This window comes from Ambystoma mexicanum, chromosome 13 (assembly GCF_040938575.1).
Source record: "Ambystoma mexicanum isolate Mex_15411 chromosome 13, UKY_AmexF1_1, whole genome shotgun sequence".
Taxonomy (NCBI): domain Eukaryota; kingdom Metazoa; phylum Chordata; class Amphibia; order Caudata; family Ambystomatidae; genus Ambystoma; species Ambystoma mexicanum.
This window is the reverse complement of record NC_090938.1, coordinates 794536761-794555030: the sequence shown is the minus strand read 5'-3', so window position 1 is coordinate 794555030 and position 18270 is coordinate 794536761. Positions and strand designations below refer to the sequence as shown.

Here is an 18270-nt window from a genome sequence, read left to right as displayed (position 1 = left end):
TATTGTCATATAGTAGGGTGCCAGTCGCAATACTGTCATATAATACGGTGTCGGTCACAATCGTATCATATAGTAAGGCGCCAGTCGCAATATTATCATATAGTAAGGTGCCAGTCGCAATACTGTCATATAGTAAGGTGCGACTCGCAATGTCATATAGCACAGTGCCAGTCGCTATACTGTCATAGTATGGTGTCGGTCACAATATTGTCATATAGTAGGGTGCCAGTCGCAATATCATATACTAAGGTGCCAGTCGCAATAGTATCCTATAGTAAGTTACCAGTCGCAATATCATATACTAAGGTGCCAGTCGCAATATTATATAGGAAGGTGCCAGTCGCAATAGTATCCTATAGTAAGTTACCAGTCGCAATATCATATACTAAGGTGCCAGTCGCAATACTGTCATATAGTACGGTGTCGGTCACAATAGTATTATATAGTAAGGTGCCAGTCGCAATATTATCATATAGTAAGGTGCCAGTCGCAATACTGTCATATAGTACGGTGTCGGTCACAATAGTATCATATAGTAAGGTGCCAGTCGCAATATTATCATATAGTAAGGTGCCAGTCGCAATACTGTCGTATAGTACGGTGTCGGTCACAATAGTATCATATAGTAAGGTGCCAGTCGCAATACTGTCATATAGTAAGGTGCGAGTCGCAATGTCATATAGCACAGTGCCAGTCGCTATACTGTCATAGTATGGTGTCGGTCACAATATTGTCATATAGTAGGGTGCCAGTCGCAATACTGTCATATAATACGGTGTCGGTCACAATCGTATCATATAGTAAGGCGCCAGTCACAATATTATCATATAGTAAGGTGCCAGTCGCAATACTGTGATATAGTAGGGTGGCAGTAATTTTTTTCTCGCTTTACCCTGAAATGATCGAATAAAAAATGTGAAAGGCGAAATTACCGCTTTTTCTAATAATGTGGGGGGAGCTCACCCCCCTTACCTTAACTAATACCCTTACCCCACCCACACCTATATTTTATTATAAATTACCCAATATTTCGAAAAAATTGGTTTAATTTCTTCTCCCTTTTTTTTATTCAATCATTTATACGGATGCCCCATTTTTTTCATGAGAAACATTTGAATACTGTAAAAAGGATCCCATTCCTGGAGTTTAATCGGCGGGTAGCCTTGACGTGGAGTCTGTAAATATCTTAGACTTGATGAAAGGGGGGATTGAAAGCAGGAGAATAAATGGGTGAGGCAGGGTGTTATTTACACAGATGCGGTTTGTGGTGAGAAATGTGCCCGATCGTAGGGCGAGCTTGCGTGGGGGCCCCCTTCTGAAACAAGAAAGTAACGTCCTAAGTGATTTGTGACTGTGTTGGGGGCATTGGTGGAAAGCGATGCACAATGAGCAAGTGAACGGAGGCTTGCCAGTGTAGGTCTGTGCAAAGTGCTAAAGACCTCTTTACACAGAGATCTGTCGAGAGAAAAAGGGGGCACATTGAAAAGTTGCAACACATTTAGCAGCATAGTCTTTTGGGATATAAATGGTGAGGGGCATAGGATGGAATACGGAAAGAAAGAATAGGAGGTCTCTTAACCGTTCTGATAGTCTTGAGTTCAGTGTCACAAAGAGGTCCCCAGCACTGGGACCTCTTTGAAACTCTTGAGGCCTCAAGTTCTTTCTTTCCTCATCCCATCCTATGCCCCCTCACCCTCTGTATCCAAAAACGAATTTCTTAAAGTGACAGATGTTTGGGGACATTTTCAATGGGGCAAAATAGCTCAACGTATGCGTGCACACTGGAAATCTGTGCAGCAGCTATTATTGAAAGACCGCTAATGGTAGACAATTGATTACAACAAAATTTAACACAGAACACAAAACATTTGGCAGTGGTAAGCCTAAAGCAATTCCTGGGATTTATAGCATGCTGCACTGCCATTCCCTAGGATTTATACCATACTCCGCTGCCGTTTCCCTGGGATTTATACCATGCTCCGCTGCCATTACCTGGGATTTATACCATGCTCCGCCATTCCCTGGGATTTATACCATGCTCTGCTGCCGTTCCCTGGCATTTATACCATGCTCTGCTGCCATTTCCTGGGATTTATACCATGCTCCGCTGCCATTCCCTGGGATTTATACCACGCTCCGCTGCCATTCCCTGGGATTTATACCATGCTCTGCTGCCGTTCCCTGAGATTTATACCGTGCTTTTCTGCCAATCCCTGGGATTTATACCATGCCTGCTGCCGTTCCCTGGGATTTATACTGTTCCATTGCCATTCCCTTGGATTTATACAGTGCTTCGCTGCCATTCCCTGGGATTTATACCATGCCCGCTGCTTTTTACTGTGCTCTGCTGCCATTTGCACAATCTCCAGGTGCTGTGGCAGATCTGATGTGGACAGGAAAAGTGAAACATTGAAAGGAAAGATGTCCATAGTTGTTGAATTGAAGAATAATTATCTTTAGAAGGTGACTTCTGCTAAAGTCCAGTGTAAGGAAGGAAAGGATCCAAGAAATGGGGTATGGTCTGAGTTGTATGTGGCAGACATTGTTAAATGCCACATCTTGGCAGTGCAAGGTGCCGCTGGGTGAGAGGTGGCCTAATACGCGGGGCTAATCGAAAGTACAAGTGAAGTCATAATGTGATGTACTCTGGGGGTAATGGTATGTATATAGAGCGATGGTGCGATACGAAAAGTGCGATAAAACCAGTGGCGTGAGAGTGCTGTTGTCGTGATAGATGCCTCTGTATGTGTGCAGGTATAGGTTGGGGAGGAGGACTTGTGGCATGTGTGTGTTAAGTAGCACTAGGGGGGACACCGAGGACCGTTTGAGCCCGAGTAGAGGCAGTGATGAGGATTGGAGGGGGAGGGGGTCTGGCATAAATACAAGGCCGGTAAGAGGGCAAACACAATGTGGCATAGGTAGTTAGTTATGATAAGTTAGAATGAAGGATCAATTTAGGAGTGAAGGGATTTAAATAGATGCATCTTAGGAGGAACAGGGTGCTAAGTTATAAAGTAGGAGTTCCCTGAGGAGTTCAGGACCCACATAACCAGGGATTAATCAGCGGTCTTCTCTTTGCGTCTCTACATGCATTTTCCATCCTATACTCTGTGCAATGAGACACTGTCCATTATGGATGGTCTGTCTTGCAGCAGTTTCCTTTGAGCCTAGTCTTTCCTGAGTGAGCCCACCGCCATCCTGGAGAAGGGTGGCATTCTACCTGCTAAGGCATTGCCTCTGGACGTGCTTCAGTGCCACTCCTAACCAAGGCTTGCAAATAGGGTGTGGGCATCCGATGTGCGGCCCAGATGACTTATCCAGTGTAAATCAGACTGGAAGGGTGTGGGCCAGCAACTGATTTTGTAATCCTCTTCATTGGCCAGCTCCTGCGTGATGGTACCCTAATAAATGCATTCATCCACCTGGCCTTAAAATCTTTGGGATCCCTTGTAGATTGCAAGTTGGTGTCTCTATTCTGACAGATTCTTACCGCACAGGACCACACGCTATATAGTGACATCGAGGCTCGCCTTGTGTAATACAAATCAGAGATTCTCTAAAATTTGGCGATAAGGGTCAAGGAGATCCTAGTAAAGGTGGATTCAGATTTCGAAACACTAATCACCAATCCTCTAAAAGTAAAGAGGGCAGTGGAATCGACTGATTGGATTGTAACAATCCAAAACTTGCAAAACACAGTTCCTCCAAATCTACTTTTGATAGTTGAAAAAAAATTGGGTTACATTCCACGATATTTGGCAAAATTTCCTGATTGGAAGGTTAGAAAAAACGTCCTTAGAATAAGACCAAATTTAATACACACGGGAGAGGTACTAGCCAAACGAAGGCACGGTGACATAGCCCACAAATTGTGTGAAATATGTAAAAATCCACTAAACCAAATGCTAAAACATCTGTTAGTGCGAGGGCACTTGGCCTGCTAGAGCGGCCCTGTTTAAGAGATTTGTCGACAGAGATGAGGGATTGGTTTCAGAAATGTTTTGGGACAGGCTGATCTCCGGGCACGAAACAGCATTAACAATAAATGTGGTACAAGTTTTAGAACGAAGCAACATTGCCTTCTGAAAATGCTCCCCATTGAAGACAGCGGCTATTGGAGGACTACTTATTTTTTCGGCTGGAAAGAAACTGGCTGGCCAAAACTAAACCTCTGTTCTGGAACTTTAAAGGTGACTTGGCCACGAATTGTTCAAAATCCCCTCTGCCGAAGTAATGTATTGTAAACACTTGGTGCCACGATGCAAGTAAAAATGTATTGTTTTAGTTTTGTTATAATTTTGTTATGAATGTTTTATCTTTAATTTTATGTAACTCTTTTTGTAAAAGGTTATTGAAACCATATATAAATAAATAAAAAAAGATACATTCACCCATTTGCTGAAATGACTGCCAGAGGTGTCTCCCCTTCCTCATAAATAGCGGTTATGCAGTGTGACTCTATTTTAGATGCCTATGGCGTGCATATGTCACCAATTAAAATGTCGGAAAAACAAGTGAAATATCTATACATCACCACTAGAGGGCAATATATGCCAGGCACTTGGAACATTTAAACTGCTATGCAGCTGCAAAACTACTGTTACTGGTAAGTAACGTTCTACATATAAGCCGTATCTGGAGGCAGCAGGGGTGGGGAGATGGGGGAGAGGTTCTGATAAATGGCATAGGATACTCATGTACACTTTAGCACTGCATTGGGGCTCAAGGTTTGACCCTCTCGGGGGGAGCTCAGCGAGTGCCAGGACTGCACTAGGCCAAGACTGAAAGGTATGATGTACAGTGACATTACACGTCCTTGCACAATGCAGTGCTCTGCTGCGGCCATGCCTTCTCCGAGGTCAACGCAGCAGCATAGCTAATGTATCCAAACATAGCTGGCTGGAAAGGTGCTGTGTACAAAAGGGCGCAGAGAAATACGGGGCCAGATAAATCTGAGCATAGGCACTTAAGGTAGTATGGACTGAGCAGTAGTGGCACGATTAAGACAGTGGCTGGAAATGGGTGAAACAAAAGGATTTGGCAAGAGCAATAAAGGCAGCAGTGTGCTACAAAGAACGCTTGCAGCTTTGACACCTCACTGAAATCCTTCAGGGTTTTTAATGATTGGTCCTGCCATTTTTTGCATGTCAGAGAATGTTTAAAGGAATGGTTCGGTCAAAAAATGTTATTGTCCCCATGGGTCGGCCATGTTTTTTTAAGCCTAAGCCGCTCGATTTTAGAAAAATTTCCTATGGACCTTGCCCGAGTTTTCACCCACTAAACGCACGCGAAAACAGGCATCAGGGAGCTGCCATTTTGTGATAATCCTATCACTTGCCGCATCGCCCTGGCTGACCTGCTTTTGCGGCACTAAATCATATCCCCCGCCCCTGAGCCTGACATTATCAAAACATTCATATTCCCCGCCTCTCTCCGTGATGTTACTGTGCTGCGTAGGCAAACGCGCCCAGTCGTCTTCTACGCGACTTCACACAGAAACCGGAAACCAACACAGATCAACTCACAACACAGCGCGCCACAATTCGGAATATGAATCAGTAGTTTAAAATCAAACAGCAAGGTTGTACATTTGGTAAAGTACATTTATTTTACACTAAATGGTTAGAGAATATTCAGCAATTGGCATATTAAATCAGAATGTACATTTTTTTCTTTGCTCTCGATCCGCAAATCCGCAAAAGTTCATCGTGAGTCACGCGCTGTTCCTTTATGGTACACAGGGTGTTGGTTTTCGTTAAAAGAAGCACTCTGTACGCACGGTGATCCGCAAGGCTGTTCCATCAACTAGGCACTAGGCCACCGTAAAGGTTGATATGTTGCTTCTAAGCGTTAGTACTGCGTAAGGGCATATGGGCACTTGGCGATCGTCCCATAAAATGGTCAACGTTGTGCAGTTGTTTACAAGAAGCTGCAGCTGGCGATTGAAAAAACCGTCTGCCGGGGTCTGGAATTGGTGGCAGTAGCAGTACGGTACGATGTACTTGTTTAGAAAACATAAAAATTAAAATTAGTCTCACCAGCCGATCTTTATTACTATTCTTCATTTTCATTTTTACGGCCGAGCTGAAACTATTTGCTTGCGAGGATAGTGCAATGGAGTATGTTCGGCTCTAAAAGCAATGCGAAAACTAACAAAATAAATCGAGGTAAAAACACAATCTAATGATTTTTTAGCGTTGAACCACTGAGAAACAACTGTTTGTCTACATGCGTGTCGAATGGGCATATGCATGCCCATGTGCGCGATAGAAGGACGATCCCACAAATGTTGTAATTGATCTTCATTCATTCATTCATTAATTCTTCATTCCGGTAAAAAAACGTCTAAAGAGTTACTCACATTATATTTGCCATTTCCATTGTGTCTCAGCGTAATGCAGTCCGTAAATCCCACTGTGTTCGTGCCAAAGATTTTTCCATGTACTGAACTAACATGAAACTCAGTCTAGTTTCAGAATTTTCAGCCTTATCATCTCTTACGTTATTGCCCCCCTCCTTCAAATGAAGTCCTTTCGCCATGGTCCCTGTCTCTCAAGGTCAAAAAACAATAGAACCTTATACTGCCAGTGCGAGTCGCGGGCCTCTTCAGCCCGCAAGCAAAAAATCAAAGCCGCTGACCTTCACTCTGCATGAGCATACATTCTTACTTTGCAACATCCCGTGTAAAGCCTTCTGTGAGAACTTTAATTTTCGACTTTGTATTAGGCCTCAATGTGCAAATGCAAACTGGCTTCTCTCCCATCTGCAACGCCTCGCGCGTTCTAAGGCCCCCAATTTTGTACTTGTTGTCCGTGAGCTTTACAGCCCTAGAGAACTATACCTATGGAGACATTGGCCCTCATTACGACCCTGGCGGAAATCGCGGTGCTAAATTTTACCCTTCCCCATTCCCATTTTCGCCCCATAGGGTATAATGGGAGTGGGGAAGGCGTTAATTACGCCACCGTAAATTACGGTGGCGTAATTAACATCAAGGTCCCGTAGCGCCATGGATTTCTCCGCCCGGAAAAACCAGGCGGAAAACGTTCCGTGGCGCTACGGGAACTCGTAGTAGGGCGGACGGGTCCGCCGTGAATAACGCTGGCGTAAACCCACTCCGCCAGGGTCGTAATGAGGCCCATTGACTTTTTGGGGGAAGGACAGGGAAAGTATAAAGTACCCGAGGCGTTCAGTTGAAAGTGAGATTTATTGTTTGTTTGTTTTATTATTTGCAATACGCAAGCCTCCCCTCGGTTAACAGTGCGCAGCATTTACATGAGATTGCGAAACTTAGTTACAGCAACAAAAATATATACATACACATATTCACAAGGTCAGCGATATGAGGTCTATAGAGAGAGAAGTCAAAGATGACACCCAGGTTGTTTGCCACCCAGGATGATGAAGGTTGGGGTTAGGGTTTGCCTACTTTGTATGTACACTGTACAATAACATTTTTTTACAAAAAGACAATCAGATTACAATGATTTAAACCGGGATTTGTACTTCTCAACCAGCTCTGCTTTGGGTGGACATGGCACAGTGGCAATGTTTGGTGGCAATGCATCAGTGCTCTGCACAGAACCGCTCAAAATTCCATGTGTGTGCTTCTCTAATACAGTAACAATAAGGCCTTTAACACATTCAAACTCAATTTCCTCATATACTGGTGTCACCACCCATTTCTTACTTCTTTTTGCAAAGGCCGTAGTGTAGCGAGGCATCCCTACATTTCCCGAAGTCCTACAATGTTCACGGCACACATTCTCGTTATGGGCCAAGACCGCTAGTGGAGTCCTATGTTTCATGCCCTGTATGCCGAAATGCAATCGCTTTGGCCTGTACTTTAGGCACATATTGTGGAACACATCCAATCCTCCTGTGTGACAGAATTCAGTCAGTCCCCTCAAATCTCTTGAGAGTTTTATCGAAAACAATCTTCTCAATGGCTTTGTGTGTAGGTGAAGATGCAATCAACCACTTCTTCTTCCTTGCCTCCTCTGGGGACAAAGGGCCATGTTCACATTGGTGGAAATGTTGGTTTTCTGTCCAGCGGTGAACGTTGGTACAGTGGTTCATCAGTGACTGCCATTTTTCAAGTAGGATTTCCACTAAACCCCTCACGTTTTGGAGCTCCACCAAAGATGGTTGCTGATAGACTGGGACCACTGTGAAACACTTTCCAAACTTTTTTTTCCCTGCAGCCGAGATTTTCTTATTGATTGATTTAGCAAGATGCCATACGTCAAATTGATATTTAATATGTGGGAACTGCTCTCTCATTGCCTTGGCAATTGCAACGTGTCTGTCCGTGGCTGAGGTCGATGTCCATTTCCCTCGATTGTAGATATTCCAATGATTTTATAAATCCTAGTTTCTCCATGGCCACTGAGGATGTACATTGGGACACCTGCACGACCACCGAACTCACAATTTTCTTCACTATCCATGTCCTGAAAGGGGTAGGTGCAGTACTTGGTAGAAAATCCAGGGCTGTCGCACTGTCCATCGCCGGCTAGCCTGAATCGTTTGCCTTCGAATGTACTTGCTAGAGACAATTGTTCAATTTTCCAAGCATCACTAGTGGCCGGAAACAGATAATCACGTTGGTATGTGTAGTACAGCGCTTTAGAAATGAAATGGAGTCCCACAAACTGAAAGAAAGCCTCTAACTTTCTAAAACTGGAGCCACTAAAAAGTGATGCAGCTGCACACAGTAGATTGCCTGCTGGCAGTTTCCCCAGCATCGGTTGTGCAGACCATGAGAACCTATGATTTAATCTACAGGTGGCCTTTATTTTGACGTTACTGCCTTTTATTTGACGAGTCACATTAATCAATGGCTTCCCACATACTTTCCCTCTAATGGAATGCACACATTTCAGCATACTTATAATTTCCATCAAACAACTGTCGAATACAATGTATTTGCTCTCTTTCATTAGACTGTCATCCTGCGTCAACGTTGTTTCGGCCTTTGACGTTGTGGAGATTTCAACACATTGGAAAGTAATATCGCTGATATCAAGTTCTGATGCGTCTACGGATGCTGCGGCTGGTTCATTCTCTGTCATTTCAACATCTATTACTTCAACATTGATGGGAGAACACAACAATGTCGACAGGTTTTTTGGTGGCAAATTTTTGGCGGGTGTAGATTGTGTAAATTGATCTGCAACTACTTCAGAGCTATCTTCAATACATTCAATAACATCTTCTTGTGGTGGTGCGGTCGCACTGTAGCTATGGTCCAATGCAACTTTGCTGTAGTCTCCAAACACAGTTAATTCATGTTCTGGCCATTGGACATGAGCATCTCGAGCCTGAACACGCCTCGCCTCAATTAATAGTTCCTCCATAGTGTACACGGTCCGGCAAGCCACATCTCTCATTCGCTTCACTGTCTGTGTCTGTATATTTCTGACACCCAGGGGTAACTAGAGGAGAGATTGGAAAAGGGATGTTCATTTTAAACACAAGATGGAGTGTAGTAGAATTGAATGGAAAAAAACATAAAATAGTCCCCAGCACAAACATTTTTTTAAAGTTATGAACTGTTTGTAACTAACCTTTTTTTGTTTTTTTTTCTTTGCAACTTTTTTGACTCAATCTTCAACATCGGCACGCTGTAGCTCTGATTCGTTTCCGCATGTCCTCCCTTCCTCTTGCGCTGCAACGACTATATTTTCTGTATCCGCATAGACAGCACGGAATGAGGCTCCATCGTCTCCCTGAAACATAGTACTTTCATTACTATGTATCAAAATATTGTTAGCATAAAACACACGTGAGGACGAACACACAGGTACATCTCAATAGCCAAACACGATTTAAACATTGTGTGCAACAATCAAACGACAAGTATTCGATCAGTGATGATCTATTTCGATGGAACTGTCAGTATCCATACCTCTGGCTCTGCATGGACTGCCATGAATGGTTTTATTGGAGAGGAGGCATCCGCATCTCCCTGAAACACAGTACTTGCATTAGTATGCTTTTCAATATTGGAAACACAACACACACTTGGGGTCGACGGCGCAGGTACATATAAAGAGATAACCACAAATGATGCATTGTCCAAAAGAATCAAGGAAAATCCAAATATGATCACATTTCATCGACTTATTTCAACGATTCCTTTACATCTGCATCATCTAAATGAGATGTTGTGATTGTGGTGGAAGCTCTGTCGTCTCCCTGAAACACAGTACTTGGATTAGTATGGTTTTCAATATTGGAAACATAACACACACTTGGGGTCGAACGCACAGGTACATATAAAGAGATAACCGCAAATGATGCATTGTCCAAAAGAATCAAGGAAAATCCAAATATGATCACATTTCATCGACTTATTTCAACGATTCCTTTACATCTGCATCATCTAAATGAGATGTTGTGATTGTGGTGGAAGCTCTGTCGTCTCCCTGAAACACAGTACTTGGATTAGTATGGTTTTCAATATTGGAAACATAACACACACTTGGGGTCGAACGCACAGGTACATATAAAGAGATAACCGCGAAAGATGCATTGTCCAAAAGAATCAAGGAAAATCCAAATATGATCACATTTCATCGACTTATTTCAACGATTCCTTTACATCTGCATCATCTAAATGAGATGTTGTGATTGTGGTGGAAGCTCCGTCGTCTCCCTGAAACACAGTACTTGGATTAGTATGGTTTTCAATATTGGAAACATAACACACACTTGGGGTCGACGGCACAGGTACATATAAAGAGATAACCGCAAATGATGCATTGTCCAAAAGAATCAAGGAAAATCTAAATATGATCACATTTCATCGACTTTTTTCAACAAATTATTTACATCTGCATCATCTAAATTGGATGTTGTGATTGTAGTGGAAGCTTCGTCGTCTCCCTGAAACACAGCACTTGCGTTAATAGGGAAGAAAGTATAGCAAATGGAATCACGTTATATGATCACGCATGATGGAGCTGTCATTATCCATACCTCGTGCTGCTGAAGAATATCTATGGATGTTGCAAATGTAGTGCGCACTTCCGAAAGCTGTTGCGCCGATTCGTATACTTGAATGTCAGGCTCTGCATCAAGTGCAGGGGTTGACGCTCCATCAACTGCCTGAAACATAGTACTTTCATTACTATGTATCAAAATATTGTTAGCATAAAACACACGTGAGGACGAACACACAGATACATATCAACGGCTAACCACGAATGAAACATTGTGTAGAACAATCAAACAACAAGAATTCCAGCTCTGCTGATGACGCTTGATGGAGCTGTCAGTATCCATACCTCCTGCTGTTGAAAAACATCTAGAAATGTTGTAGATGTGGCGGACGCTTCAGCATCTCCCAGAAAGACAGTACTTGCATTAGTATGGATAACAATAATTATAACTGAAAACAAACACCAGTGGACGATAACTAAGGTGTATATCAATTGGAAAGCAGTAACCAAACATTCGGTAAAATAATTACACGATAGAATAAAACTATTACTTGACATGCATAAAACAAGTATGTAGTGGATTAGCCTAGTAAGTTTACCTGATACGCGCTAGAAGTGGTTGATAACTGCGACCACGTCAAGGATGTAGAATGTTCTTGCTTCAGATTCAAGGGATAGTCAAGAAGTTGTAACGGTCAATTAAGGATTGATAATGAAATGCCAATATTAAAAATAGCCATGTAAGCCGACAGAATACTTGAAAAATGCTCAATACAGCACAGTTCCCTGTCCCCATATATATATACATTGCGTTTGTGGGTTATGAAATCGAAAAAGAATATATTGATAAATGTCATTATTCAAAAAACTATACACTCATATCAATATCGAAATTATTACAAGGGATAGAACACCTACAATATCAATTAATCCATTCGGCTACCTACACACTACCGCAAGGCCGAAAGCTAAATCCGGACACTTGACTCACCGGTGGCGGAATGTGGACGAATAGAGTGGGAATAGCGTTTTCACGCAATTTCCGTGTCGTTCGCCGTTTATTCTTCTTTGTTACCCAAGAAGTTGTGTACATGTCCAAGGAAAAGTGCCGGCTGCAGATGCGGTATCGATCACCCCTCTTGTCCTGTAAGACTTGTTGGACTCTACTTTCCAGCTCACCCAGTGGATATCCGCAATGTCTGACCCATTCTCTTATTCTATCAACAGTTTTCGGGAATACATGCATTGTAGTTCCTTCAGATTTCGCATGGGTCTTCGAAGGGCAACCGCTAATCGAACAGGCAGGCATTGTTGATAAATCTGAAAAGTAAATATCGACATTATTATACAATCTTCAAGAGTAAAGATTTGATACAAAAGTAAATGAATCATACAATGATCAATGCAAGGTTTGTTTTGGTTGCAGGAACTATACCAGTTCATTATGTGCGGCTTAGTATTTGCATAAGTTGCAGAAATGTATAATTGATGTGACTGAAATCTGAACATGTGACTCGTCCCTTGGATGTTCTGTATTGCACGAGAAGGAAACATGCTAACATTATAGACTGGACCCCCGAAGGATGGAATTCAATGACAATAGACAAAGATGAAAATAAATAGATCTATTGATAGCATAGCAATGGAAACTCAAGTCAATAGCAACGAGACCAATGAACATAGCACTATTGTGTACTCTACTCGCAAATAGATAGAAATTTAAAAATCTGCGAAATATAACCATGATACATGGCCTTACCTTGACCAACAAACAGTCGGATTCAGCAAGCAGAGCAGTATGTTCCAGGAGAATAGGTGGGTGGCCACAGGTAGCACACTGATGGGTTTGCTCTAAGCGGTCACAGAAGTTCACGGATAGCACGACGACGAGCAGATTAGCGTAGATCTCAGTGGTTGCCAGGTAGCACGTTCAGGAGTTGACTTGCAAAGCACAAAGATGTTGTCATGAGACATATCAAGTGGTTTATAAAGTATTAGAAACTGGGGTGTGTTTGTGAATGAATGACGTATGTATGTCGTGGTATAAGGGGGCGGCCTGCTTCAAGGGGAGGCCTGGCTGGAGACACGGGGTCTGAGGAGGCCATGTGACCGATGGCCCCTTGGCGTGGGACACCTTTTGAAGTGTACATGTAGTTTGGCACCTTGGCCTTTCGCGCCCGTCACAGCCCCCCATGCCAGCGGGCATCCACCTGCGCGAACCGCCTTTATATCAATATACAGTATATCGCCTTTATATCAATGATAGTATATCGTTGCTTATCAATAACAAATGCCACATACCGGAGATTCTTGTGACCACAGACCCACACTTCAACCGGTGTATTATAGTGGTCAAGACTGTATAATCCAATGGTAAATGTTAGTATCGATATATGTGTGACTTTTATAGAGACATAACCTACTGAAAGACTTTGAACAAGTGTGTTTTAGTGCATGCATTATCGAGAATATGTTATGTTAGCTTAGATAGATAGTGACCACCCTGCTTCACAGCAACCAGACCTTCACCCATTCGGAGCACAGATGTCTGACGTCCATCCTTGAATGGAGACACACTTGATTCATTTAAAAAAATCGAGACAACCGTTGTTAAAATATATGTGGTGTTATATTTTGTATCTTATTTTCATGACACAAAAATACAAGACTTTAAAGATTATACAGGTCAGGTTGCAGCACAGCGAGAGAAAATCCCCTGTACTGACCGCTGTCACTCGGGAACGTTTCTCTAATGGCACGAACGGCACAGGCGAGTATCACTCTTCGAACGCGGTGTCCAAGCCTCCCGTGAAGCCACCATGTAAAGGAACGATAGGCCACCAGCCTGTACCACCTGTGAAAAGGAATGAAACAAACTGTTTTTAAATGACCAAGATAAGTTTAATAAACGTTTGTTGTCAATGACAATTCTTGTAACTAATGGCATTTTACACGGACAAATGCTATCTAGACAATGCACACTATTGAACGACTTACATGCGTTACAATGATATGTAGATGTAATTTTGGATATAGTAGAATAACATGAAATAGGAGTGGCATGACAAGCAAAGTATACTTACTCGTTACTCGGATTACGAGGACGAACAGTTGCTCGAAGTTCGTGCATAAGCACCATCATTATCCTCAACACGGACCGTGTGAGGAAAGCTGCCCTGAAGTCTGGCAGCTCGGTGATGCATTGCGGTCGTGGCTCGCCTTCCGAAATGTAGGCCACGCATCCCGAGTTTTCACAGCAGCAGCAGTAGTCCTCGTCCTCGGTTGGCATTAGCTTGCACCGATTGCATGTGCACCAGGTGGAAACACCGTCCATGCGACTAAGTCCAGTGTCTTCATCCGTTGATTTGTCCTGCCAACTGCCGTCCGAAGCCCCATCATTTTCGCATTTTTCCCTTTCCAGTAGTCCCTCCTTGGTATACTCGGGCTCGTACATTATTGTAGCCATTGTGTGGTAAACAAACTAAAATAATTTATAGCGATGGTACAGGTGTTCACACGGGCTACAAGCGGCGAAGGTAGGTGACCGGAGCACAGAAACGAGTCACAGAATACTCAAAGTAACAGCGAGAGAGGAATGGAATGGAATCGAAAATCTGCTGCTGTATGTTGTGAAACGGTCTGTTTATACTTATTGAGGAAAGAGGCGTCCTGCCATTTCCATGGCGACACGTCATTAGCTGAGGCGCAGCGATTGTTGACACGAGACGTGCTTTGGCGTTGTGAAATGGGCAGTACGCGTCTACTGATGACAGGCTCAGGGGCGGGGGATATGATTTAGTGCCGCAAAAGCAGGTCAGCCAGGGCGATGGGGCAAATGATCGGATTATCACAAAATGGCAGCTCCCTGATGCCTGTTTTCGTGTGCGTTTAATGGGCGAAAACCTGTCCATAGGAAATTTTTCTAAAATCGAGCGACTTAGGCTTAAAAAAACATGGCCGACCCGTAGGGACAATAACATTTTTTGACCAAACCATTCCTTTAATTTCCTGGAATCTGAGGCTTTCACATCAATGCCACTGGATTTGTGTTTTTGGAAGCTCCACTTCTGTTTTGCTGGCTCATTCAAAGGGTAACGAAGCTGTGTAAAACATGTATTTTTGTGCTCTCAGTTCTGTTCTTTCTCTGTCTCTTTACAGTGTTCGAAGATGAAGCCCGGGCGTATGGCCTAAGGAGAACGGCGTCAGTGGTGTCTACACGGTGCCTTTGTGCATGTCCTCCCTTCTACTGCGAATTCCCTTACATGTACTTCTTACTCTCATTCCCACCCTTAAAGAGATTGTGCGCAAGTGCTTGTGAGCCTTGCTCACCCTCGCCTACCCTGCTCAAGCAGACCCGTGACTCACCGTGTCATGGTAATGTAGGGTGGGGAAAGAGGTAGGGTTAGGTGAGCTCTTGCCCTCTTGTCTGCCACCCTTGTCTGGTTTCCCACTGCCTGTTTACCCTACCTCACTTTGCTTCCATACCTGCACATTTCGTCTGTGCAGAGTTTGAGGTACCTCCTCCCTGATTTGTCAAAAACCCCATTTGAATTGAGGCAAATGGTATTAATCCCCTCCCGCTCCAGCTGCTCGGCTCAAAGCCAAGTTGAGCACCAAGAGATTATTTTAGGAGTTGAAGTACACACGGCTTCTAACTTCCCATGTCACCCCATCCCTACAGGCCCACATCCACTGCTCCACATTGGACCTGCCACACCCTCCAGCCCCCAGCTGACTCCCTGACCCTCCCCACCCCCATGTCGGCATGAACAGAATGAAGTATGAACTGAACCGCTGTGTGCAGATATCCCCACCCTCACCTACACCGCGTAGGCTCACCTGAGAAGAGGGGCACTCTGTATGAACCCCCCCCTCCTCAAAAAGTAATGTGAATCTCAACTTTCCTTTCTTTCTTCTTTCACTTTTGGGGCCAACCCACATTTAACTACGAATCATAAAATTAAGCAAGACATAAGGAAGCAATGGCACTGCTTTGTGTGTGTCATTTTACCAGTACTTCTTGAGATCACAAGGTACAGTTTGATGGCTGCTAAATATTGCACTCTTACTCACCCTCTGTTTAGATTTCAGCCTGCCCTGCCTGTGCCCAACCCAGTCGCCCCCCCCACCTGCTCACTCCTGTTGCTTACAGCGATGATTCGTATCTCCCCCACTCCCTCCCCGTGGCAGACAATGAAAAGGAATGAAGCTTCTTTTAACCCCCACCAACCACGCTTTTTACCATTGCCTTGCCTGCCTTACACCGGATGGCCACCGGAGAGCACTGTTGCTCCACAGATGGCAAATCCTGAAACCGGAAAAGGGCCTCCATTTTAAAGGAACCCGTGTACTGCTGTCATTTTTTTATGTATATACATATATATGATCTAGTTACTCATATTCTAGGAATGTAATAACTATGAACTGTGATTCTTTTGAAAGTGGATGAAGGGGACGGGGGAGTAGAACGGGACCTGGGCTGCCACGCTGCCACCCTAAGGTGTCAATGTGGTTCTGATGCTCACTCAGAGGAGTACTGCAAGGTGGTAAAAGCGAGTCAGAGGGCTGAGGCATAGCCTGCATGGATGTGCTGTTGGCTGGCTGCACCCTTGATACCAGGGACGGCGACCCCCATGTGAAGGGAACAGGCACCCTGTGGGTGGGCAGATGCTTGGAAGAAGTGGGAGCACAGCGAGAGAAGGCCTTGTGTTGGAGATCAGGGGTCAGGGGCAATGTAGTGCAGCGTGCGTGGGGGGGGGAGGGGGCGATAAAGTGGAGGTGGTATCCTGCAGTGGCATGCCAAGGGGAAGTGACATTCCACACATCCCTTGAATCCACTTCCCTGTCAATGTGCCACTCCCTCTGACCACGTGGCTATCCTTTTACCACTCTGCAACACACTGTGGTCGCCACATTTCTTCGTGGGCACCTCCTTTTGCTCACCAAGTAAGTCCCTTATGCCATACTGACTACTCCTTAGGTTCCCAGTACTATTTGTAGACATCAGGTCTGACCCATCATGGACTTCATTTCACCCTGCAGAGGGCTCAGGGGAGCCAGCACTTTTTGTGGGTGACTTCTTTTGCCCCATTTGAGTCCTTCTAACCCAGGTGTGCAGACTCTAGTTTGATGACTCCCTTTGCAGCATCTGGGTGGCTGCACACCCTGCAGTACATCCACATGTGCCAGCACTCTTTTGGAGAGTCCCTTTGCTCTGCTGCTGTGTCTTTTGCCTCATTCCTCTCATCCCTGGGCGACTGCACCATCAGTAAGAGACTGTCTTTACCTCACTGGGGGTCCCCTCCCATGCTCCAGCACTCTCAAAGGAGTCACTACCTCCGTGGGGTTTTCGCCATCAGAGAGTCCCTTCCAAAATGCAGCACACCCAAGGGTGCCACCAGTTTCTGGGTTGCTCCCTTTCTCCCACAGCAAGCTCCTTACACCTTTCTCAGGGTAAACGGGCATGGTCTCTGTGCAACTCCAATGCCCTCCACCGCAGAATCTCATATCTCCCTGAGGTGCAGGCAGAGTTGCTGGAATGGTGTGTCTGTATATCCTGCTTCAGAAAGATACTATTGGAATGGTGACTGAATTGATGACTGCTCTAAATCACCACGTGCCCCTTCTTTTCTTGGATGTAGTGAACTCATGACCTAAAGACAAGGACATGTGGAGACCCCACCCCCAATCTCACGGGTGTACCACCCTCTGTCTGGAGAGCAAGCCCCTCCTTATGCCTTTCATCACAGTATCCTTACACTGTCTTACCTAGTACTCGATGGCCTTACAGAGGGAGGGGAGCTCCGTCCCCACTCTCCACTTCCTCCCCGTTACCCCTCATCTGCACCATTTGTCCACTTTGCTCTGTAGAAATGATGTACTTACCTGTGTCTTGTGAAATAAATATTTACAGAATATTTTATGCGACTCTGTCTTTGTTACATCAAAGATTTCTATGATTATTCTCCAATTCACGTCTGAGGGAGCAGAAGACATTGAGTCATTAGCCTCTTGCTACTGGAAGGGGTCCACAAAACATTGTCTCTCTCTGGAGAGGCGTCTACAATACATTAACTCTCTCTCAGATAGGAGGGGGCCACAAAGAATGCACTACGTTTTATCTGTAGGGCATTGACTTGGAAAATCATTGTGTGTTGTTTGTACTTACAGGGGTGATGTTGTAGGGACACCACTGTCCACGCCTATCTTTGTTTCAGTAAACAAGTTTTAATGCATCGGACCAATCACTAGGTGGCAGACTGTGCTTAGAATGTGACTCTGAAACAAATGAAAGCACCAGAAATGCTACTACTGGTAAGTAACT

General features: G+C 44.3%; 1 protein-coding gene across 1 annotated transcript in view; it reads left to right on the top strand.

The window, feature by feature from the left end:
- The window catches only part of FLOT1 (flotillin 1), a 179790-nt gene extending 161924 nt beyond the window's left edge, over window positions 1–17866 (top strand). Inside the window, exon 13 of the mRNA XM_069635191.1 lies at window positions 15105–17866. Within this exon, the coding sequence (XP_069491292.1) occupies window positions 15105–15137 (33 nt within the window). The 3' untranslated portion in view covers window positions 15138–17866. The remainder of the gene's footprint in view (window positions 1–15104) is intronic.
- The last annotated feature ends 404 nt before the right edge of the window (window positions 17867–18270 follow it).